General features: G+C 43.3%; 1 protein-coding gene across 3 annotated transcripts in view; it reads right to left on the bottom strand.

Moving 5' to 3' along the window:
• setd2 (SET domain containing 2) overlaps window positions 1–24578 on the bottom strand; it is a 50089-nt gene that overhangs the window by 17706 nt on the left and 7805 nt on the right. For 2 of the 3 annotated variants that reach the window (XM_031903778.1, XM_012964979.3), the window contains exons 2-13: window positions 23848–23934; window positions 21057–21072; window positions 14768–20319; window positions 12184–12315; window positions 11826–11954; window positions 11134–11257; window positions 9870–9947; window positions 8995–9092; window positions 7397–7523; window positions 7150–7284; window positions 6347–6475; window positions 4790–5506 (exon numbers count right to left, since the gene is read on the bottom strand). In XM_031903778.1, coding sequence (XP_031759638.1) covers window positions 4790–5506; window positions 6347–6475; window positions 7150–7284; window positions 7397–7523; window positions 8995–9092; window positions 9870–9947; window positions 11134–11257; window positions 11826–11954; window positions 12184–12315; window positions 14768–20319; window positions 21057–21072; window positions 23848–23934 — 7324 coding nt within the window. Of the gene's footprint in view, window positions 1–696; window positions 853–4789; window positions 5507–6346; window positions 6476–7149; window positions 7285–7396; window positions 7524–8994; window positions 9093–9869; window positions 9948–11133; window positions 11258–11825; window positions 11955–12183; window positions 12316–14767; window positions 20320–21056; window positions 21073–23847; window positions 23935–24578 lie in introns of all 3 variants that reach the window. The other variant, XR_004223147.1, reaches the window with a different exon arrangement.

Here is a 24578-nt window from a genome sequence, read left to right as displayed (position 1 = left end):
TCAGTAGGAGAACTATAAAAGGTCATAAGGATCCTAGTGGGCCTACAGCCCGATTTACTCAGGGATTAAAAGGGGCAAACTGAGCCACTAACACCTTCGCAGAAGCAACATAAAATGGGCAAAGCAGCACCTAATATACAGCGGTAAAGAGTGAAGACCGAGTAGGCCGTTAAAAGGAGACCAGAAGACCATCGAACATAAAGCATGATGACTGTGGACACCTAAATCTACAAACTTTAAGACATACTCAGCAACGTACATGCCCCTGATCGCTTATAGATAACTGCTCCAAAAGAACACAATCCAGTAGGTTCTCAACACCAGCACCTTCATCTTCTCCTCTTCTTCTGGCTTATGGAGATTCCTTCTCATCAGCACAAAACCGGTTGTTGCAGGTAGTGCTAGAAGTCCTGCTCTTGAGGGATACGTTTTCGGCACGTTGGCAAGAAACGCTTTGTCCTTTTGCCGAAAATGTAACCCGTGTGTGTCACAGTGTCCTCTTTACAGATCAGAGATAGCGTGTCAATCATTGGGTGTGGACCGAGATGCATGTGTAGAAAAGTGTGAAGGAAACGTGGTGAAAACCTGTCACTGGCTCTGTCACAATCTCTTCTCTCATTGGAGAGATGGTGGCAAAGACCAGAATGGTGTGTGTGTAAAATGTTTGTCACTTAGCCTCCTCTTTCCACTATTCACCTAGAATATTCTCATGCACCATCGGAATTCCCCTTGAGTCTTCCAGCTTCTCCACAGAAGGCACTGGCTACTTTCTTGCCCTTCTTCAGCACTGGTGAGTGTAGTGTTGAGAAAATGAAGGGGGTCGCTGGTGAGGTTAGCAAGATCCTTGCTGCCCTGAGAAGCCAGATGGAAAGGGTTCAGAAGTTACAAGGCTCAACCGGAAAAATCGCCACAATGCAAGGGTAAAACATGAGCATTAACCCTTACAGGACCGCTTACCGTTTTACACTCCCAGTGCAGAGCACAGGGTCATTAGTCAATGGTGCCATATCAAATAAAACCAAAGGGTTCTCATTTAGACTAATCAAGGAGTTCCTGCTGTCCACCGTTATCCCGTGAGACTACAGTTGTCCAAAGAATTATTGCAGTTTCTTTCAAGACAAGCTTTTAACCAATCACCAGCTCTCCCTCATTGATTTGCTTCTACGCTATGCAAGGGGGGGGGGGGGGGGTTTATAGACAGTCTTAAATTGCTCCTCATCACAAAGACCATGATAAATATATATAGAGTTACAAATAACCAGTAGGCGCCGAAGCCAAATCAGAGCTTCCCCATCAGGTCCAACAACCCACTGGCAAGTAAAGAAAACAGCACATGCCCATGAGACTGCGATTGGCTGGCGACCAACAATATTGGTGGTTTTCTATATTAAAATAATTAGTATTTTCTACAGAGAACAATTCAACAAAAACAACAGTTGCTCATAGACTGGAGCGAGAGAGAGATACCATACAACTGCCTAATTATTCTGTACAAAGGGGGGGGGAAGCCTCATATTAGGACCAGAATCCCTATCCAAAAAGTTTGCATTTTAGGCATAGGTCCTTGCAGCAAAAATGCAGCAAAAATGCAACAAAAACACATCTCGGCATCATCCACGAAGCTAGGATAGAAGATGAACCTAATGATTTCACTGACAGGGATGGAGTGGCCTGTGGCCTGTCAGCACTAGCATCTCTCGTGGAGATCTGGGATATTCTCATTATCCCTTTCTTGCTTCCACCATGGCCCACCATTTGGAACCGTCTCCATCTTACTGTTGTTAGTTTTTGGATGCCAGGTTCTCTAGTGGGTCATAGGAGGCCCCATCTAGACTCAGAGAGGGGCTACAGAAAGTAGAGTAGCGCACCCTATGTTTGATGTCATAGGAGGTCCCATCTAGACTCAGAGAGGGGCTACAAAAAGTAGAGTAGCGCACCCTATGTTTGAGGTCATAGGAGGTCCCATCTAGACTCAGCAAGAGAGGGTTACAGAAAGTAGTGTAGCGCACCCTATGTTTGATGTCATAGGAGGCCCTATCTAGACTCAGCAAGAGGGGCTACAAAAAGTAGAGTAGCGCACCCCATGTTTGATATCATAGGAGGCCCCATCTAGACTCAGCAAGAGAGGCTACAAAAAGTAGTGTAGCTCACCCTATGTTCGATGTAGCTTATAGACAAGCAGTGGAGATTTGCTTATATAATTTCACTTAGGTACTCGATTGGGAGAGGAAAAAGCAGGTTTACTCATTTTTTCTTGTAGACAATAGTTAATAGTATAGTAGTAAGTTCATTTTTTCACACAATGTCAGCCTCCATGTGATATCAAGAGACACCACATGCAACAAATCCAGTATCAACCTTATCACCTGACCATAATTGCATTTATGGCACTTTGGGATAGAGACCTACATGGGTCTAACCTGGTAGACAAGCACCTAGACCCACTTTTTTACTCCAGACCTGCTACCTGGTCTAACCCTCAAATGCTTTATCCGCAACCTAACCTGCTGCCTGTTGCCATCGCATACTGCAAAAAAGGTCTTCTTAGTCTGCAACTGAGGTCAGGGGGCAAGGGAAAAAAAGGGGGTTATTCTGTAAACTGTGATTGACATACCCACATTTTGCGCAATGAGTACTTGAACTAATATCAGAGCAATTTTTTAAAGCTGTGAGGCCACTGAAACTCAGTAGGTATGTCCAGTCATAATATTTAACCTATTGATCATGGTAAGATTTCAATGAGTGCTAAGCCCAAAAAGAAAACAAAGTATATTTTCTACAATAAACAGGATGGAGGTATTATACAAGAAGTTGGTACTATATGTATCCTGTTGTGTATTGTGGGGTTATTATACATAGAATCAACACTATACTGCTGTGTGTTCTAGGGGCATTATATATGGAATTGGTACCACATTTATACTATTGTGTGTTCTGGGGCATTATATATGGAATTGGTACCGTATTTATACTATTATGTGTTCTAGGGGCATTATATATGGAATTGGTACCGTATTTATACTATTATGTGTTCTAGGGGCATTATATATGGAATTGGTACCGTATTTATACTATTATGTGTTCTAGGGGCATTATATATGGAATTGGTACCGTATTTATACTATTATGTGTTCTAGGGGCATTATATATGGAATTGGTACCGTATTTATACTATTATGTGTTCTAGGGGCATTATATATGGAATTGGTACCGTATTTATACTATTATGTGTTCTAGGGGCATTATATATGGAATTGGTACCGTATTTATACTATTATGTGTTCTAGGGGCATTATATATGGAATTGGTATCATTTATACTGCTGTGTGTTCTGGGGGCATTATATATAGAATTGGTACCATTTTTACACTACTACTACATGTTCTAGGGGGCATTATATATGGAATTGGCATTATATTTATCCTGCCTTGAGTTCTGGTGACATTATATATTGAACTAGTCCTGTGATACTGTAAAGGAATCTGTACAGAAAATCTTTGGTTAATTAACCACCCCAAATTTGAAGCTAATTTAAAAATAAAATAGTAATTTGGAGCGTCCAACGCCCAAAAATCGTGCAAGTGACATTGGGGGAAAAAAATATATATATACGAAACAAAAGAACCTAATTAAGAAATGGATTTCCCAACATCCACCGCTGCTTGTTTACATATTTATAGAAATAGCAGTTCCTTAGTAATTCAGCAAAGAGCTCACATCTACACAGAGCAATTCATCCCAAGAGGCGTTCAGCCAGCAATGGAAATGGAACAATAGAACGCAATGCAGCTTAGTAGATCAGCCTAGCTGCATTACACATCTCATCTGAAGCCCATTATTGAGTACAACCAATCAGCCACCTCCCATTATTATTCTCTTAGAATGATGTTTGGAGCAAACACCTGGGATTAAGCATAAATCAGATTTATGGCCCCTGGGGTATGCTGAAGTGAGATTACTATCAATTACAATCCAGTCTGGCTGCCTGGATTTGGAATGGCTTGGGTACAATTCAGGTGTCATGGATGCACCCATGTATAAAACACACACTAAAATGACGATTAGCTGCATTAAAATCAGATGGAAACACAAATGTGCTAAAATAATATTAACACACACAAGTAGTACACAACAAATTGCTTTAAAAGGAATCCAGCCATAAATAGTGATATTCTAGGTTCACCCCTGGCGCATAGAAAGTAACTCTATGAAGATCAGAGTTCTGATGGTTTTTAATGGCTCTATAACTTGTGCCTGTGGTCTGTATAGAGTTAGCATACATGCTACCGTAGGGGGCAGTCAGAACATCATGGTGCTTGCTGGAATAAGGAGGCCCAAGCTACAGTGAGCTCAACAAGCACCAACTGCATGGTACTATTCCCAAGAGAAGGTAACTCCTTCCAGAGAACGTGCTGTGGAACCCCCCCCCCCCCATTTAACAAAAAAATAGTACATGTGAAAACAGATACAATCACTTGAGTTTTTGGTACATGTATCTCCTATTTTGACTATACCATAACATATAACATACATTAATGAACCACAATGTGCCTTTATGTGGAGCACACCACGGAACCAGTCCTCTCAGCACTACTATATATATTACACGAAGGCTAAAACTTACAGGAAGTCATACGACTATAACGTCGTTACAACGCATAACATTTGAGTGTTAAACACCAGACATACTAATATACATGCCAACGGCAAAGGCACATTTTGCGTTACTAGGAACCCAAGAGACACAGTGACACCAGTGTGCCGTGCCTTGCACTGGTTACTTTCTTACCTTCAGATCTTTCCAGGACTCTAGAAGCTTGGTAGCCAGATCACTCATATCCAGAATCTTATCTGCAGGCTCCTGGCTCCTCTCACTCTCCACATCAGACACCCCTTCCTCTTCATCTTGTGATGGGGTTTCTACAGCAGAGGTCTCATCCAACTTTCCTCCATTGCCTTCCTTCTTCTCAGCATCTAGGGGCTCCAATTTGCACATATCTACCCCCGGGTCTCCCTCGGTTTTAATTATTGGTTTCTGTTCCTCGGTGGCCGCTGGATCCTCTTTGACAGGAGGAGGTACCGCACCTTCTGGTTTAAGCTCCTCTTTAGTCTCTTCCTGCTTGGGCAATGGAGCATCTTTCAGTTCAACCACAGAAGGCACTTCAGTTTTCTCTGGGACGTCCTTCACTTCTATTTCGCTGGCTGCATCAGAGACGGCGCTGTCCATGCTGTTCTCGCTGATGATTTTAAGCCTGCGGAGCACAATCTTTTTGGGAGTTTCTTCATCAGCCTCGACACTTAGCTTGGCCGCTGGTTCGGTGGGGTTTGATGGAGTATTGAGAGGCGTGTGTGCACGGGAAGTATTTTCACTTGAGTATCCGTCTCCTTCACTCAACTGGGGGATTGCCGTCTTTATCTGGGACCAACGCTGAATGATGGGGAGAATTTTGCTCTCTTCCAGCATGTTTTTATTAGGAATAGGTAGCATTTCCAAGGTTTTAATGAGCTAAGCAAAGACAAAAAATGTAGAAGTGGAAAAGGAACATAAAAAAAAAAAACATGGGACAACAACTAACTGTGCTGTGCGCAAGATGAAATCCCAGGGGAAACTTCTAAACCTTGGCTTATATTTCTTTCAAGGGATGATAGGTTCCAGTATTATCTAAGCCAGTGATCCCCAACCAGCGGTTCGTGAGCAACATGTTGCTCACCAACCCCTTGGATGTTGCTCTCAGTGGCCTCAAAGCAGATGCTTATGTTGGAATTCCTGACTTGGGGGCAAGTTTTGGTTGCATAAAGACCTGGTATAATGCCAAACAGAGCCTCCTGTTGGCTGCCAGTCCACATAGGGGCTACCAAATAGCCAATCACAACCCTTATTTGGCAGCCTCATGAACATTTTTCATGCTAGTGTTGCTCCCCAACTCTTTTTACATTTGAGTATGGCTCATGGGTGAAAAAGGTTGGGGGTCCCTGATCTAAGCCTTTATGAACTCTAGCGTTGCTAACCTTCTATAATGAAGACACCCCCCTGCCTCCCACCTACTAACCTGTGTCAATCCCCTACACAGTGTAGCTTTGTAAATGATATAGTGCTTGGGGGCGGAACAATGTAATGGTAGGCTGGGGGACTGTCCACACTGTACTTAAACCAATGCCACACTCACAAGCACAATATACCAAGCTCCTCTCGCATTTTAGCTAGGGGCATTGCCCTATATATTTACTATTTATTCCATATAATATAAGGCGGTAGTCAGGTGCTGAAAAGCAAGGGAGAAGTTTGATAAACAGAATGCTCCCTAGGTAAGCGTGACCCCTAAAATGTGAAGAAAAATGCACTAACCTCTAGCTGCAATTTAATGCTGTTATTGGTGTTTCCTCGGCTGTCTCCTAGCTCTGCCATCCAGATCCACAGGACAGACAGGCCGTGGCAATCAAGGAACCATTTCAAGTAGGACTGTGACTGAGTGTTCTGTACGGGAGAGAAAAAAAAAAAGCAGCAGAGTAAGTGGAACAATGAAGTAGGCAGTCAGAGATGGGGCAGAAGTATATGGTGGGTGGAAATAATTAGCCAATCAAATGTAAAGGTTCAAATTAAACTGAGGAAGTGATCAGGTTTTGTTACTCTATAGCAGGGATCCACAAACTACTATTCCAGCCCCCAAGGTGATTTACCTGGCCCCGCTGTGTCCTCACCCCTGGCTATTACCTGTCTGCAGACGCAGTGGGGAGCAGGGAGCCGGAGGATGTAGAGGGGAGCCAGTGAGCAGGGAGCATACAGCAGGGTGCAGGCGGTAGTTTGAGGAATACAGTCCGGCCCCCCCAACAGTCTGAAGGACCATGAACTGGCCCCATGTTTAAAAAGTTTGAGGCCCATATGCTCTATAGGGTTCTGTATATGAAACTGCCCTACCCAATACTGCTGAATGTGCTGCTTTGCTGAGCCACAGTTAAGACTCGTAGATGGGTGTACATGACTATTAATGATAAAGGCGACAAGCTTAGGCTTGCTTATTTTACATTCCACCCCTCTATAAGTGCATGATGTTCCTTGGCTGCAATGGTCCCTCTAAGGCAAGCACTCAGCAGAAAAAATGTTCTGAAGTCCAGCACACCACTGACTGCCAGTAAGTTGGGACAACTTACCTTTAATAGTCGGAGACAGGTCAGTTTTTGCTCTACCGTCTCAATCCGGACCATAAGCCGTGATAAGCTGAGCACTTGATTCTTGTCAGAGAGACCTTCCCCATTTCCCAGCAGAGCCTCCAGTTCCCCGTCAACCTGCAAGAAGAGCAATCAGCTCAGAGAACAGCCAGGCAACCCTACATATAACAAATGGACACAGGACAGAAAGTGGGAAATGTTGCTGCCACTTGATAGATATCATAATTACCGTATCCTTCTTGCGCGGCCTCTCCTTCTTCATCTTCCCTCCGGCTGCTCTAACACTGACCCGGTTTTCCCCTCCCAGAATACCCCTGCAGTTGGGGGCACCGCAGTAGCACTTCTGGGCCTCTTTGCTGTGAATTAAAACATAAGAGGAGGGTTTGTAAGCAGCTAAGTCATAAAGAAATTGGGCAGTCTATGGCAATTGCCTGCAACTGATGTGGCGGTAGCTGCCTCTCATTCCCATGTATGACAAAGTGTAAAGTTTGGGAAGGTTTTCTAGGCTCAAAGCGCTGAATGAGCCCCACTGACCTTAATATGAGGAAAGGCTACACCATACATAATGGGGAATGCAAAGGGTTCTCCAGAAAAGGCATTGGGCAGCTCTACTCATGGCTTACTGCTATTGGCCGATAGTCAAAGCAAGCATTCATCTTATTGGTCCTAAACAGGTAATCTACACCAAGGAAGGCACACTTTAAAATTAGGGAAGATTTCCTTCTATGGGCAAGGATAACTCAACCCTAAAAAACGCCATATTTTATATAGTGAGCTTAATACACCAGTTGAATGTTTCAGCATCTCTATAATAGTAATAATCTATTTTAGGCCTTTAAAATTTGTCCCGGGGGGGGGATGCATTAATTGTTAGGAGTGTCAGTGACACAGAACATGCTCAGTGGGCTCTGGGCAGCTGTAGAGAAGCTAAGATGAGGAGTCATAGCAAATTATCAAACAGAAAATGAGGTTTGCCTGACATATAAGCTGATGCTACAGGGTTAAATATTAATTTCTAATGTTATTTGCACTGGTTTTAGAGCTGCTGTGTAATGTGAATTTAAAATGACTAATCAGATTTATATCACATACACAGTATACTGTGCATCGGTCCGTAAGCTCAGGTAAGTGACAGCAGTACAGAGTATGTGCCGGTAATGAGCAGAAAAGACAAAGGGGGGCTACTGGGGGCATCTCCTGGGGCGCAGATCTTCGCTGCTAAACAGCTGTGCTTGCCTTGGGCTGGCATAGAACCACAAACCCTCATTTGCAGCATTTCTAGCTTTCTGCTTTAAAAGAAAAAGTAAACTAATCTGGAATTAACAATAGCAACTTCTATTGCTTACACAGCCCTCTGCCCTGTTCCTCACTGTCAATGAGCTGTGCAGCTTTATGGAAAGATGCCAATGCACATGTCCCAGTCAGTAACCAGAGCGAGCAGAGAAGAATAGGATGTAGGAAGTGCCCTTACTCCAAATGCTGAATGGAGAAGGATTTGGGCTATTATAGCTGGCAGCTGAGGGCTCTATGGGACTACAGGGTACTGATTATGTACTGGCTGAGGTTATACAACATCCCCATTAGTCCCTTTCCAATAGAGCTTACAGTCTAAAATCCATAAACATAACCACCCCAGTGTTGCAAGGCAGCAGTGCTAGCCTTTGGGAATGCCCTGGCATTTCAGGTACAATACTCTTTATATATTATATTTTTACATTGCAGTCAGTAACACCAACTAGTCAACTAGTGAAATATGTTTCCTCTACAAAAACAGCAGTTATACATGATATTCACAGCCGCGGAACACTACTGCTATTGACCACTCACCCATATCTCTGGAATTGGTAGTCAAACGTCAACTCAGACCCAGCAGGCACAACACGCGTGGTAAAAAACCCAACTCGGACCTGTCCGTTCACAGTCCACTGTAATAAAGACAAAATGTGCCAGTTATGATGTGCTGGATGGCCCACCGTCACTGTCACACACTGTATGCAGAGAAATGCACTTCCTATTTTATTCTGTGTGGCTTTTTATTTTTTGTGGCTTACTTGCATTCACTGACCAATCAACTGTCAGAATTTAGTTTTGTTATCACGGGGCCCCATACTACCAAGTTAGCTGGGCCTGTCCCACAGGACTCCCCCAATTATTAGCCTGGTCCCATTTATTGCAAACTCTACCCTTGATATGCCTCTGCCACTGCCCAATTATGCCAAACCCCACCCACTTGCCAGAAGCACCACCCCTTTCGTGGAGCATTAATCAAAGCTTTTGTATCTTGGGGACCCCCTACTCTGCCATGTGGTTCCTGAATACAATACTTCCTGTACCCTCACATTTTTATTAGCTTCCTACTCACCTTTCATTATGACTGACGCAAATGTCTGCCTAGTTTCTAGGCTAAGTAAGCCCTAGCAACCATAGAACAGCTGAACTTTTAAACACAAGTAACAAAAAAAAAATATAAAAAACCAAATGTTATACACACTGAAAAGCTTAAAGGAGACCTACCATACATCTCTGCTGAAAATGGAATGAATACAAGAAGCGTCAAACCACAGGTGTGAAACAGAACTCTCATACCATCACATCTAACCACCAAACTATAAGATACGGGGGTTCTCCCTATAACGTGACCCTCTCTGCCTTACAGGGGAGTCTAGCCTGGACATTATTCATACTTGAACATTGTCTCTCACCTTCTGTGTCTCACAGTTGGGGTCACAGCTGTGGTTCATAAAACGAGAGCAGTTGCCTTTTTGTGTGGCATCGATGATCTGAAGAATGGGAGAGAATGAAAGGAAACAAAACAGTTTAATGTTTAAATCATTTCTAAATCATAAACCCAATAGGATTGCACTACCCTTAATAAGGATAAATCATATCTTAGTTGGGATCAAGTACAGGTACTGTTTTATTATTACAGAGAAAAGGGAATCATTTAACCATTAAATAAACCCAATAGGGCTGTTCTGCCCCCAATAAGGGGTAATTATATCTTAGTTGGGATCAAGTACAGGTACTGTTTTATTATTACAGAGAAAAGGGAATCATTTAACCATTAAACAAACCCAATAGGGCTGTTCTGCCCCAATAAGGGGTAATTATATCTTAGTTGGGATCAAGTACAGGTACTGCTTTATTATTACAGAGAAAAGGGAATCATTTAACCATTAAATAAACCCAATAGGGCTGTTCTGCCCCCAATAAGGGGTAATTATATCTTAGTTGGGATCAAGTACAGGTACTGCTTTATTATTACAGAGAAAAGGGAATCATTTAACCATTAAATAAACCCAATAGGGCTGTTCTGCCCCAATAAGGGGTAATTATATCTTAGTTGGGATCAAGTACAGGTACTGTTTTATTATTACAGAGAAAAGGGAATCATTTAACCATTAAATAAACCCAATAGGGCTGTTCAGCCCCCAATAAGGGGTAATTATATCTTAGTTGGAATCAAGTACAGGTACTGTTTTATTATTACAGACAAAATGGAAATTAATTTAAAGAATTTGTATTAGTTCATTAAAATGAAGTCTATGGGAGATCGCCTTCCTGTGACCAAGAGCTTTCTGGATAACGAGTTTCTGGATAATGGATCTCATACCTGTGTATAGGCAATGCAGTAGCCGGTGAGTAAACGGCTGCTCATAAGTGGAAGAGAGAGGTTCTTTTTGCAGTTAACTGGCCCAGACTAGCAATCTGCAAATATTAGGGCTTGTATTTATTTTAAATAAATTCCAGGGCCTATTTTGAATTTTAGTCCAGACATAGCAGGGCGCAGTAGGTATACACAGATTAAAAGTTTGGAGGCCTAATAGGTGGTACTTAGACTGAGAAAATGTAGGGGGGCCACAATTGCTTTGTCTTTTGAGATACTGTATTGGGGTTCACCCATGAACTAGATCTAGGGCAGGGCAAGTTAGTGGGGCTTAAATTTCTCTGTCCTGAGGAACTCACCTCATCATTCTTTAGAGCCATAAAATAATAATGGATGTTCTTGTTGCGGGCATACTCCTTTACTCGCGACTTGAACTCCTTATGGTCCAAGACTTCCCCACAATACTCCAAAACAAAGGTGTTACTGTATCAACAGAACCAAAGAAAGTTTAAAACCAGGGATCCCAAACATGTTGCATATCATAGAACATACAACTACAAGAATTCTTAGTCACCCAACTGCAGCACTATCTGACAGAATCCCAGTCATAAAGCAAGACTGCCCTGTTTAGTGAGATTTGGGGCGAGTGCTTATCTGTACCATGGGTACCTCTGGAATTATAGCAGGGTGACTGTTACCCCAATGTTTCTATATATCTGTAACCTTGTTATGGGCTAAGGGGGCCCAGCCTGAAGGCCAGTTAGGGGGGGGATTTGGGGTGAGTGCTTATTTGTGCCCTGGGTACCCCTGGAACTATAGCAGGGTGACTGTTACCCCAATGTTTCTATATATCTGTAACCTTGTTATGAGCTAAGGGGGCCCATCCTGAAGGCCAGTTAGGGGGGAATTTGGGGTGAGTGCTTATTTGTGCCCTGGGTACCCCTGGAACTATAGCAGGGTGACTGTTACCCCAATGTTTCTATATATCTGTAACCATGTTATGAGCTAAGGGGTGCAAAAAATCTACAGATTAGAAAGGTAAAAAACATACGATTTGAGGTCTTTAGCTGCTCGGAGCCCCCAGCCCTTCTTCTCTGTAAGGATAGCTTCCACTCCGGCATGCTGTTTCTTTTGGAAGCTCCTGTTGGAGCAGTAGTCTCCATTTGGGCACCTCGAAGAGCTGCAAAGAAAAATAAGAGTATTTAACAAAAGAGCAGGACTGTCAAACCTTAGACGTCAGCAACAGAAAGGCTGCTGGATCAGAAATGCTGATAAAGTATTTTTGCCTTCCTTTAGATTTCCTTTACTCTGTGCCCCTAAATACAAATGCTATTCTGAGGGTGTCACTATGTCCCCAGCCACATGCACAGCCCGACCCTTTAAACCACCCCTATCATACCCATAATTACCATTCTATCATTAGCAGCCGATTCAGGCAGTCCTCTCCACAAGCAACCTGTCCCTGGGCTCTCTCCTCTTTGGAGAGGACAGGGCACTCGCACTGCATCCTCTTGATGTCCCTGTGGCTCTTGCTCTTTTTCCTAGTGGAAATCATGGGCAGGAATCAAGAAAAAAGGCACAGATTACACACAAAAATCAGCCCTGAATACACTGTATTTATGCTTTAAGCAAAGAGCATGCAGGTTCCCCAGTGAGTACCTACCAGCCCCCCAAATGAATAAGCAGGCAGATAGCTGTATGAGAATGTGCAATGGCTCAGATCAGTCGCTGCTTGGTGCCTAATATGGAAGGTATCTGAAGCAGCTGCAGGGACCCCGCACAAATGCTGACCCATGCTGTTCATGGGATCCATGTCACTTAATGATTTGTTTTATTTGCTACACAGTTATAATAAAAACTTAAGGTGGCCATACACGGGCCGATTGTAGCTGCCGATATCGGTCCCTTGGATTCGGCAGCTTATTGGCCCGTGTAGGAGCAGCAACGAGGGGCCTGCCCGACCGATATCTGGGTTGAAATTGGCCAGATATCAATCGGCCAGGTTAAAAAATTTAGTCGGATCGGGGACCACATCGGCCCGTTGATGCGGTCCCCAAACCAACTGCCCCGTTGCCGCCATTATAATTTGATCATTTGGCCCCAGAGCCAAACGATCGAATTAGCCTACATGTTCCCCGATATCGCCCACCCGTATGGGCACCTTTACTCCTTGGAGTCACCCTACCGCTGCCCGATTGCTGACAAATAAGTGGTTATCTGTCTGATTTGCCCAACCACGTGGAGCAATCCGATCACAACGGGGGCCTTTCCAGGATCACCTTGTTCTGCCTTACACAGGGCTAAGCTGCCGACTCCAAAGTCATCAGATAATGTTGGCCAATGTATGGCCACAACAAATATAGTCTGTCATTTTTAAGAAGTAGTTATTTATTATTAAACTACAATTTACACATTGCAAATAATTCACTCTACCATGTAAAATGTATTTCAGTAGTAATATTGGTGTGTAGGCGCCATCCCAGTCTGAGCTTTCACAAAGATCCAGCACTTTACAATGGAACTGCTTTCAGATAAGCTATTGTTTCTCCTACTCCCATGTAACTGGAGGACTCAGAGCTGGATGTTTTACTATTCAATGCTATTCTATACCCACCACTAGGTGGGGCATGGGAGCAGGTGTCAGGGGGCTGTTATCCTGTTAAATGCTGATCAGCTGCTGGGGAGGGGGGCGAGACCACTCCACCTTGCAGTGCAGTAGTAAAGACTTAAGTTTATCAGAGCACAAATCACATGACTGGGGGCACCTGGCAAACTAAGAGTTCATCTAGCCCCACATCAAATTTCAAAATGAAATTAAAAAACCGTTTGCTCTTTTGAAAACAGATTTCAATGCAATTAACTGAAAAAAACATGTTTTCCTGTGACAGAATAAGAAGCCAGGAGGGGGTGTGACCCAGCAGTCAAGTAGTATTAAAAAAATCTGCTTGCAACTGTGTATGTGAGTGATGGTAGTCAAAAAGGGCCTCAATAAATGTCTCCATATTGGGAATAGCTCCCTAAGTTTGCTCATAGCCTGTACAGAGAGATACCATAAAACTATAGCAGCATAGGGATTCCCCTGTACTAAGCATGATTCAGCAGGAACAGCCCCCTAAGTTTGCTCATAGCCTGTACAGAGAGATACCATAAAACTATGGCAGCATAGGGATTCCCCTGTACTAAGCACAATTCAGCAGGAGCAGCCCCTAAGTTTGCTCATAGCCTGTACAGAGAGATACCATAAAACTATGGCAGCATAGGGATTCCCTTGTACTAAGCACAATTCAGCAGGAACAGCCCCCTAAGTTTGCTCATAGCCTGTACAGAGAGATACCATAAAACTATGGCAGCATAGGGATTCCCCTGTACTAAGCTCAATTCTGCAGGAACAGCCCACTACGTTTATCCCCAGTTTTGAATAGAAATACTCAACAATTATTCTCCAGTATAACTGCACTTAAAAAAAAAGGTTTAGCATAATACAGAAGCAGTCGTCATCCAAGAGCATTTTCAAAATAAAGTATCCATATACCTCGGTGCCTCGACTCATTTCTTAACCCTCTCATTTTTTCATGTTAGCCGTTTACTCTCAAGAAAATGTTTTTTTTGTTTTTTTTTTACCAAGAACAAGATTCCCATAGGCATTCCTTGTGAGAATTTACCCATACGTTATAATAGTATTCACCAAATATTTGAGTATATAGGGCCTCAAAAAACAAATGTTAAAGATTCCAGAAAAAAACACCCTTGAACTCAAGCTGGAGTTCCCTGCCTGTTAGAAAGATATATTACTAGGGGTGCATGGAATCAGAACCCTAATAGTATTCAGTCACATCTTTAACTATGGATTTGCTACATCCCTAATACTGAGTGGAATAAGTAATATCAGTAAAAGCTCTGGGTATCTATGATGTTTGTATGCTCTAACTGTGTTGCCAAGGACACCCCTGATACCCCCATACTACATCAGAAGCAATAATATGGAAACCATACCTTTCTGTTAAGTATACGTTCTCCTCGATCAGGTCAAAGAAGGGGGGCATTTTACCCTGCCTGGAGCAATCTTTCCAGTGCTGAGAGTCCCGAAAATCGTCCATGTTGCACAAATAGCTCGCAACATCTTGTTTTAATGCTGCCTCCATTTTGTGTTTCTTCTCCAAAGCCTCCAAATCATTTTCATAGTCATTCTCTAGTTCCTGCCTTCTCTTTTTAGGCGGCCCTCGTTCCTTCATGTCCAACCTGTCTGACGTCTTCGCCGGCTGTTCCGGGATTGCTTTAGGAGCTACTACCACCATCTTCGTGGAGTTGCTGCTGATTTCATGAGCCTGCACGGAGCTGGATTCATTATAGGCCAGCTCTGACTGAACTGGATATGTTTGTCCATGGTCGGTATCCCAGCCGAAATCTTCATCATCTTCGTCATAACAATGTGTAACCGAGTCTGGAGCAGGGCCATGAGGTTTGCTGTACATCACTTGAGCACCTTTTTCATAAGCTCTAGGATCCCAATAATCACCGTCTTTCCTGTAAACGTGAGCGCCGCCAAAAGCCTGCTGGTAATTATAATCTACATACATGTAGCTACTGTCCGGTTGCTGGTAAGTACTACTAGGTTTCTCAGGCTGGGAGAAGTCCCAGCCAAGACCAGACAAGTCCTCTGCTGACTGGAAACCATCAGCTCTTGAGAAATCTCCAGCCCGTTTAGGAGGCTCATGATGTAATCTTTCCTTAAAAAAGTCTGGTTTCTTAGCAGAATTTGAAGGAGAGTGCTGGTAGGACTGGTCAAAGGAAGGTTTGTATAGTTCTACTTTATCATTCTCCTTTTGGAGACCAGTTCTGTTCGTTGATGTTGGAGTCTCATGTTCTGCTTTATATTCTGTGTGGTTCTCTCCACTCCTTATACGCGCAATAACTTCTGGTTGGCTGGTGCTAACGACACCAACACTCCGACGAGGCAGAGACACCGATTCCTTAAGCGCCTTGGCCCGAAGGTCTTCTAGAACCTCATCGGAGGACTTAGCTGGAGGACTGCATTCTTTATCTACAACCCGTTTCTGCACGACCTCAGCCGAGACCGATTTTGATTCTGCGACGTCAGTTTCACAGCTGTCGGAGAGGGTTTGACTTTCATAAGGAGAACGGCACAGTTCTTCATTCGCAATGGTGGAATTTTGGGGGATTACGACTACAGACTGCAAACGATTTCTGGGTAGACTGCTGTCATCTGAATCAGTGTCCTCGGTGTCACTTTCACTGTCTTCCGAGTCAGAGTAAAAATCATTGATAGCACCGATAAAATCTTCGTGTTTGGAGTTGAGCGTTTGTGTTGGGTCTCTTTGGATCTCCTCAGTAACGCAGTTTTCAAGATGCAGCTCAGATTTAGTCTCCACCTCCTTGTCCAATTTTGTTTCCTCATCTACGGCTTCACTAGGCTGATCTATCCCTTCAAAACTGTAGATACTTTTCCTTTCAGTGGCCTGGATGTCTACAAGAGCAGGTTCATCTAGAGAAGGACTTTCTTTGCCAAGAGTGTCTGGTGTAGAGCTACCTTGTGAATCATCAGCACCTACATTGAACGGTGTAGTATTACCGCTTTGAACAACATTTTTATTTTCAGAAATGGGAATTGCCACTGAAATTGCTGTTTCCTCTGCTACAGAAATTCCCTCTGGTAGGTGACCACTTACTTGGCCTGGAAGGTCTTGATTCAAATTGATGGATGCCTTCAGCAGTTCAGCTGTTCCTTTTTGGCCCATTTCAAACTCATTTTGCTCTTCTGTGGTGGGGTCAGTTCTAACCGAGGCCATTTCACTTTGGCATTCTGGTACTGAATGACAAGTTTCGGGCTTATGAACATGCTCCAAATATTTATCTATGAGCATTTCTGAGGCATCTGTCTCTAAAGTTCTAGAAGGACATTTGGCTAGAGTTACTTCAACTTCTTCACATTGTTCTAGGGATTTCTCTAGATGTTCTACTACTGGAATAGAAGCTTTAATTTCAGTTGAATCATGAGGCAAGTCCACTTCTTCAATTGGAATCTGGACACCAACAGTATCAGGCTTATTTATTTTGAAGACTTCATTGGTGCTGGGTTCAGAACCATCAATAAGAATGTGAGTTTGGGGATGAGAGTCATCGTGGTCTACAGAGTCAGCGATGGTGTTGGTTTCAGAATGTAAATGGTTGCCGTCTTTGTGGTCCTTGGGTTGAAAACCATCATTTACCTTAGAAGTTCTGGGTTTTGGGTCTTCCCCTTCTTTAGGGATTTTGGGATGTGTGTTGTCACTTGCATTAGCAGATCTCTGTTGCATGTCTTCAGCTGCATAAGGCAATCTGTGTTGCAGGTCATCAGTCTCTTTAAAGGTTCTTGGCTGTGCATTGTCAGTTTCTTTAGGAGTACTAGGCTGGAGGTCATCAATTATTTCAGGGGTTCTGGGCCGCTGGTTGTCAATCTTTTTAGGAGTTTTGGGCTGTGGGTCCTCGCTCACTTTATGGGACCTGGACTGAGAGTCCTCGCTCACTTTATGGGACCTGGACTGAGAGTCCTCGCTCACTTTATGGGACCTGGACTGAGAGTCCTCGCTCACTTTATGGGACCTGGGCTGCGAGTCCTCGCTCACTTTATGGGACCTGGGCTGCGAGTCCTCGCTCACTTTATGGGACCTGGGCTGCGAGTCCTCGCTCACTTTATGGGACCTGGGCTGCGAGTCCTCGCTCACTTTATGGGACCTGGGCTGCGAGTCCTCGCTCACTTTATAGGACCTGGGCTGCGAGTCCTCGCTCACTTTATAGGACCTGGGCTGCGAGTCCTCGCTCAATTTAAGGGACCTGGACTGCAAGTCCTCGCTCACTTTATGGGATCTGGACTGAGAGTCCTCGCTCACTTTATGGGACCTGGACTGCGAGTCCTCGCTCACTTTATGGGACCTGGACTGCGAGTCCTCGCTCACTCTATAGGACCTGGACTGCGAGTCCTCACTCACTTTATGGGTTTTAGTTTGTGTGTCAGCACTGGCTTTATGGGTTCTGAGTTGCATATTGTGACTCTCTTTATGGGATCTGGGCTGTGAGTTATCACTGACCTTATGGGTTCTAGTCCATGAATCCTCATTTGCTTTAAGGGTTCTAGGGTCATCCTCATTTTTATGGATTCTGAGCTCTAGGTCATCACTTGTTTTATGGGGTCTTGGTTGCAAGTCATCACTCACTTTGTAGGTCGTGGGTTGCAAGTCGTCACTAGTTTTACAGCTTCGGTCATCACACACCTTATGGGTTCTGTGCTGCGAGCTGTCACTCACTTTGTGTGTTCTGGGCTGCCAATCATCACTAACTTTATGGGTTCTTGGATGCAACTCATTGATTTTAGGTTTCTGTGGCGACTCAGTGCTTTTAGAGGCCTGCAAATCTTCACTGATCTTATTGGTTCTAGTGTGCAACTTGGTGACTTTATGTGGACTGGGCTGGGAGTCATCAGAATCTTTACCATACGCATCTGATCTACAGTTATCAGAGCTGGTAGTGTGCTCCTCTGGCTCCAAGTCTTCAGTGGTACTGAGTGTTACCAAATCCCACGTTTCACTGGGAGACAGATTATATATCCCTTGGAAAGGACTTTTATGCTGCTTATCATCATCTTCATCATCATACTTTGATCCAGAAGTAGTATGCAACATTTTCTTAGCCGTTTGACTACTGCAGTCTCTCTCCTGTGTAAACTCTGGACCAGGAGAGGAGGAGGTAAAGTGATCAGAGTGCTTAGAATATGGAGGTGAAGTTTGCTGGTGAGCCGGAAAACTGGTCTTTTTAACATTCGAGGAGGATAGAACCTCATCTTTACCCTTTTTGTGCTCCTCTTTCTCTATGGCGCTTTGGGTTGGCTTCTTTTCCATATCCCATTTTGACGGTTTAGTCACAGAATTTGAATGTTCCTGCTTTGAGCCGGATTTGGAACCAGCGTTCCCACTGTTATCAGCTTTGGAATGTGACCACTCTCGTTTCTCTTCTGCTTCTTTTTTAGGGGAAGCCTTTCTAGGAGATGCTTTTTTAGATGGTTCTTTTTCTGAAGATCTTCTGAAGTCTCTTTCATGTCTGCTGGTGTCCCTTCCTCTCCGATCTAAATCATAAGATGAATCACCCTTTGAATCTCTGTCATATTTAGAATATGATGAAGTTCTAGATTCTCTGTATGAAGAGGAATGAGAGGATGATGGACGCCTAGAGTCACTAGATCTGGAATGGGTCCTCCTATGATCATCTTCAGAATCAGAGCTGTCTCTTGCTCGGCTGTCTGCGTAGGAGCGAGAATACCTAGTTCTGTAAGGTGAACTTCTATGATATCTACGGTCAGAATCATAGTAATGTGAACGTTCAGATCTGGAATAAGAAGAGCTACTTTTAGAGCCTCTGTCAGACCTCGATCTAGAGTGTGACCTAGAACGAGACCTACTTCGCCTTCGGTCACGATCAGATCTAGAGTGTGAGTAGCTGTATCTTGAATCTCTATCTGACTTGGAATAATTTGAATATTTCTCATCCTTTGTACATTTTGATCGTGAAGAGGAGTATTTCCCAGAATCCTCACTCCTAAGAGACACGGAGCTTCTTTTTGAGTCTCTTTCTTTGCTTGTAGCAGCTTTTAGCTCATGTGACTTGTGGCTTGAAGAGGTTTGAACCGAGTCCTCGTCTGACTCTGAGCCCACCACTGCCCCATCGGAGTGTGAAAACTTGGATTTTGAACTTGATTTTTCTGGACTAGGATTTAATTTAGGTTTTTGGGAACTACATGGACTTTTTTCATCTTTCCCAATATGGGAAGATTCTTTTAGCAATGATAAATCAGCTTTCTCAGAAACTTTTTGATTGTTTGGGGTTTCTAAATTAGAAACAACAGAGTTCTCTTTTTTGTCCAGTCCCTTTGAATCAGTCAATGATCTGGACGACTCCTTTGCATCACAGGTCCCCTGCACCACTTCTTTTGTGAGTATGGCCTGGGAGGGGACAACAGAAGGGGGTATTTCATTTGTCGACTGTAAACCCAATGTAATGATCGCGGGTGCTTCTTCATGCTCTGGAGAAGAAGGTTGTTTTACTGGTGTTGCTTGCGTTGAAGCCACGGGTGAGGTGGGTGCTGGTAATGAGGCTGGTGGAGGTGGAGGAGGGGGTGGTTGTGCTGGTAGCTTATTAGTAACACTCAAAAGGTGTTTTTTGAAATGAATTTTGCCCAGTTCTACTTTGGGTTTGGAGAGGGTTTGCTCCTCTGTTTCCCCAGTGAAATCATTAAGGTCCAGTTTAAGTTTAGAGATGTGTTCTGCTGGGCTCGGGCTTTGCGATTCGTTCTGCTTGTCATTGCCAAGAGAATTCAGCAGCCTATTTTGAAATGTTTTCTTAGTAAGGCTGAAGCTAAAGGAGACTTTCTGCCGCCCTTGTTCCTCCAGGTTCACCTTTGCTTTAGTTCCTTTTGGTAAAAACCGGCTTGAGGGGAGCCCCTTGAAGGGATTGGCCTTGCCGAATGTCCCTTTAGCCAGGGAAGCATCATTTTTGGCCTATAAAAGCAAAACAAATAGATAAGTATTGCATTAAGCCACATTTGCTCGGTGCCATTTCCCTAGTGCATTATGAAAATTTAAACCACATTTTTGGTACTTCTACATGGAAAAAAAATTGCAAAGTAAAGATTAAAAAAACAAACAAACAAAACTTTCAAACTCATGACAGCAATCATAATTAAGATTTGGGAGGTGTAGCCTCTGAAACTGCAGTATACCTTTCCCTGTGTGGGGGCAGAGATGTGATTGGCTACCTATAGCATACTGAGTATTGGGACACATCTGAAATAGCCAGCTGCTTAGAGAACAAGAAAACAGCTCATCTGAAAAGAATATATAAATAATGTATCCCCTACTGTAAATGATAAGGATATTAGCAGTCACTGAGGGGTTCTGTGCCCATATAAAGGCACAAGGCTGCAGGCTGAGTTATACAGGGAACTCTGAGTATCACTCATGTATTATAAGGGATAATGTACCCCCTACTGTAAATGATAAGGATATTAGCAGTCACTGAGGGGTTCTGTGCCCCCCATATAAAGGCACAAGGCTGCAGGCTGAGTTATACAGGGAACTCTGAGTATCACTCATGTATTCTAAGGGATAATGTACCCCCTACTGTAAATGATAACGATATTACAAATCACTTATTGGCTGGATGACCTGTTTTCCAGCAATCAGCTTGTCTAAAGAGGGTAGTGCCTTGCAAGCTATGAGTGGTGTAACAAGCTTACCTCATTATCTTCTTCCCTGTTGAGATCCAGGAAAGAATCCATGCAAAGAAAGGAAAGAGAAAAGAAAACATATAAGTTATCCCTGGAAATAAGACAGTACACAATAAGTGTAACAACATTTAAATAAATGAAGGGCTGCACTGAGCACTGGACATATAAGTGACCCCTAGGCTGTGTATTTAGATAAGCACGCAGATTTAGCTTACTACAAACCTGATACTTATGCATTCAGCACTGACTTGTTTCAGGTACCCAGTGCCCTGAGGCTTAAGGTGGACATTCACAAGATTTAAGGTGGCCATATGCAGGTAGATGCTTCAAATTGAGTTTGTAACTTATTGCTCATTCGGGGGGCCACTGACAGGCATGCCTGATGGCATCAGGACCTTTGGACAAGGAAAATGTTATTGCGTTCCTTGCCCGACACGGCTCAACAGGCCCCAATGGCTGGTGCGCTCGTTGGCCATAGGGACAATAATAACAACAGGACAGATAGTCAGTCATGTGGATCTGGGCCCGGTCAGGCTAATTTGCCAAATGAGCAATTGTGGCCGTGTTGCCGTATTGTCACCTTTACAGCTACTAAACAATTGGCCCATGGGAAAAACAACTGTATAATGTGCGACTGGCCTGTATGGGCCAAACAGTATTATTCTATTCTCTCAGCTGCCAGATGGAATGAGATCCTGGCTGCAATTACACAGCGCAAGGCCATAAAAATGAACAGTGAACATGCTACACTGGCACGTCGGACACGCAGCCCTCTCTGCACCCCCACAAAAGGCATCTGTTAAGGAGAAAATGTTATTATACCCAGGGAAATTGCAATATATTGGTACATATAATACAGCTTGCATATAAAACAAGTCAGAAGAGAAAAGCAGTGCATCCTACAAAACGTAAGTACACACAGAGAACTGGCCCAGAGCGGAGATGAGTCCCCCCCCAGGCCTGGTCGCCCCTTTGCTCAGCTGCTTTACAGCGTCTAAAGATCAGCATCAGTGAGAGGCAGAAATCCTTAGCATTCCATTGGTATGATGTACAGGATTCATCTAGCTGGGCCCTGTATTCTGTATAATCCCACTAATGCTATTCCATCACTGCAGCACACAAACATGCAGAGTCCTCAGCTAACAGAGGACCACTAAATGGAACATGGCCATGGAACCAGGGTTAGGGTGAAGACACACAGAGCTACTTAGTAGCAGCTACTTTTTCACGGCTACTAAACGCCAGAAAATACCCTGCCATAGACAATACTGAGAATTGCCTCTGATAAAACACATGTAGAAAATTACCAGTAAATGATCAGCATTGTCTGTTTTAGTAGCCACGACAAGTAGCTGCTACTAGTAGCTCTGTGTGTCTTCACCCATAAGGCAACAGTAACCATGCAGTACCGTACCTCAGTAACAGGTCATTACAAAAGACTGACTTGTCTGGCCAAGATTCTGTAAAAGGTATACTAACTTCAATGTGCATAACGTATTGTGTAACTACACAACTAAAACTACAAAGCACGTGCCTTTAATAATGACCAATTGTGCTGCTTTAATTAAACTAAACCCCGCCTCCATATATTAATCATGTGCTATGTGTATAGTTTTAAAAGCAGCAATGCTTCCCCTTCTACAAACGTTTCTCAAGCGCAAAGTGTAACCCCAGAAGGCAGACCATTTACCCAAGGCCTATAAGGAGCACATAACTTAATATTCAGCTGGGATGTTTCTCAAAATCTGGCTCAGAACTAAAAGTTACTCTTTAAATAAACTTTAAGGGATAGTCGTTTTGATTTGGCTTTTAGTATAATGTTGAAAACCATATGTTGTTGGTCTTCATTTTTACTATGTGTGCTTTTATTTGCATTTAGCTTTATATTCAGCAGTTTTTTAGGTGCTAGGGTCCACTTTACCGTAGCAACCAGGCAGTGGCTTAGATGAAAGACTGGAAGATGAATAGGAGAGGGTCTGAATAAGCAGATAAATAATAAAAAGTAACGATAACAATATAATTGTAGACTAATAGGACGTTTGTTTTTTTGGCTGCCAGGGTCAGTGACCCACCCCAACAACCAGAAATTGCAAGCTGCAGAAGGGGAAGGCAAATATAAACAGAAAATACATGAGTACGACTGAAACATTTCTATGTATAGGACAGTCTATAACACTAAACTAGAAGTTTGCTTAAAGGGAAACTAGCCCTTTAAAGGAACAGTAACACCAAAAAATGAAAGTGTTTTAAAGTAATTGAAATATAATGTACTGGTAAAACTGGGGTGTTTGCTTCAGGAACACTACTATAGTTTATATAAATAAGTTGCTGTGTAGCCATGGGGGCGGCCATTCAAGCTGGAAAAAAGGAGAAAAGGCACAGGTTACATAGCAGATAACAGACCATTGTATTCTACAGGGTTTATCTGTTAGCTGCTATATAACCAGTGCCTTTTCTTCTTAAGAATGGCTGCCACCCATGGCTACACACCAGGGTTTATATAAACTCTAATAATGTTTCTGAAGCAAACACAAAACTTTTACCAGTGCAGGGCAGCAGTACATTATAGTTTAATTTCTTTGAAATATATACATTTTTTGGTGTTACTGTTCATTTAAAGCAGTTGTGTAAGGCAGCGTAACACAGTATATAATTATAACATATATGCAGAGTAACACAATCTTTCTTGCTATTGTTTTCCTTTTGACATTTGGAGCCAGATTGTTACAATTATCTGTGATGCCTTTTGGCTCCATGTGTAGCTACAAAGAATATGGTAGAATAGAATATTTGGATTTACTGTTGACAAGCAGGGAGCTCCGCTAGCGAGATGGCCTCCGGATTGCTCTGCTTTTCCTCCTGTGCTGAGATCTCATCAATCCCTGACCTGAAAGAAAATTAAAAGGAATATAAAATGTATCCAGTCGGCAATTGGACCCATAACCTTGCAAAAGAACAGTACACATTTATGGCAACATATACTCCATTTATAAACAGGGTTTATTTTCCCCTTAGGCCAAGATTTTCTTGCCTCAGACTTTCTAAAGCCAAAACAACATGGATAGAAATGCCTTATTTATATATATTGGACTTGCGGTACCAGCCCAGAGGTTTCAAGCCTTAAAAGATGGCCTAAGCAGATCCAAGATAGAAAGGTCCTGCTGACAACTTTGGGGGGGTTCTTTCTGAGCTTAGCAGGGGTCCTCCAAAAAGCCTTCCATTATTCCTCTGTAGCTGGGTAGGCAAGGACGAGCTAAAACACTTGCCCCATATATAATAAAAGGCACTAAGTTTTTCCAGGAGCAGTAACCAATAAGGGGTCTACTTTCAAACAGGAAACCAATAAATGCTACCTGCTGATTGGTTGCTATGGGTTACTGCTCCAAGGCAAACTTAGTGCCTTTTGTTACCCAAACCCCTCTATCCTGCAGGATACCTTCATCCAGTCGCACTTACTGTTGGAAAAGTACAAAAGGCAGCCTTATTGCCCAGTTTATATAAGAAAGGCACCAGTGACATTGTGGGGGGGGG

The sequence above is a fragment of the Xenopus tropicalis genome, chromosome 6 (assembly GCF_000004195.4).
Source record: "Xenopus tropicalis strain Nigerian chromosome 6, UCB_Xtro_10.0, whole genome shotgun sequence".
Lineage (NCBI taxonomy): Eukaryota > Metazoa > Chordata > Amphibia > Anura > Pipidae > Xenopus > Xenopus tropicalis.
This window is presented reverse-complemented; position numbering and strand designations above follow the sequence as displayed.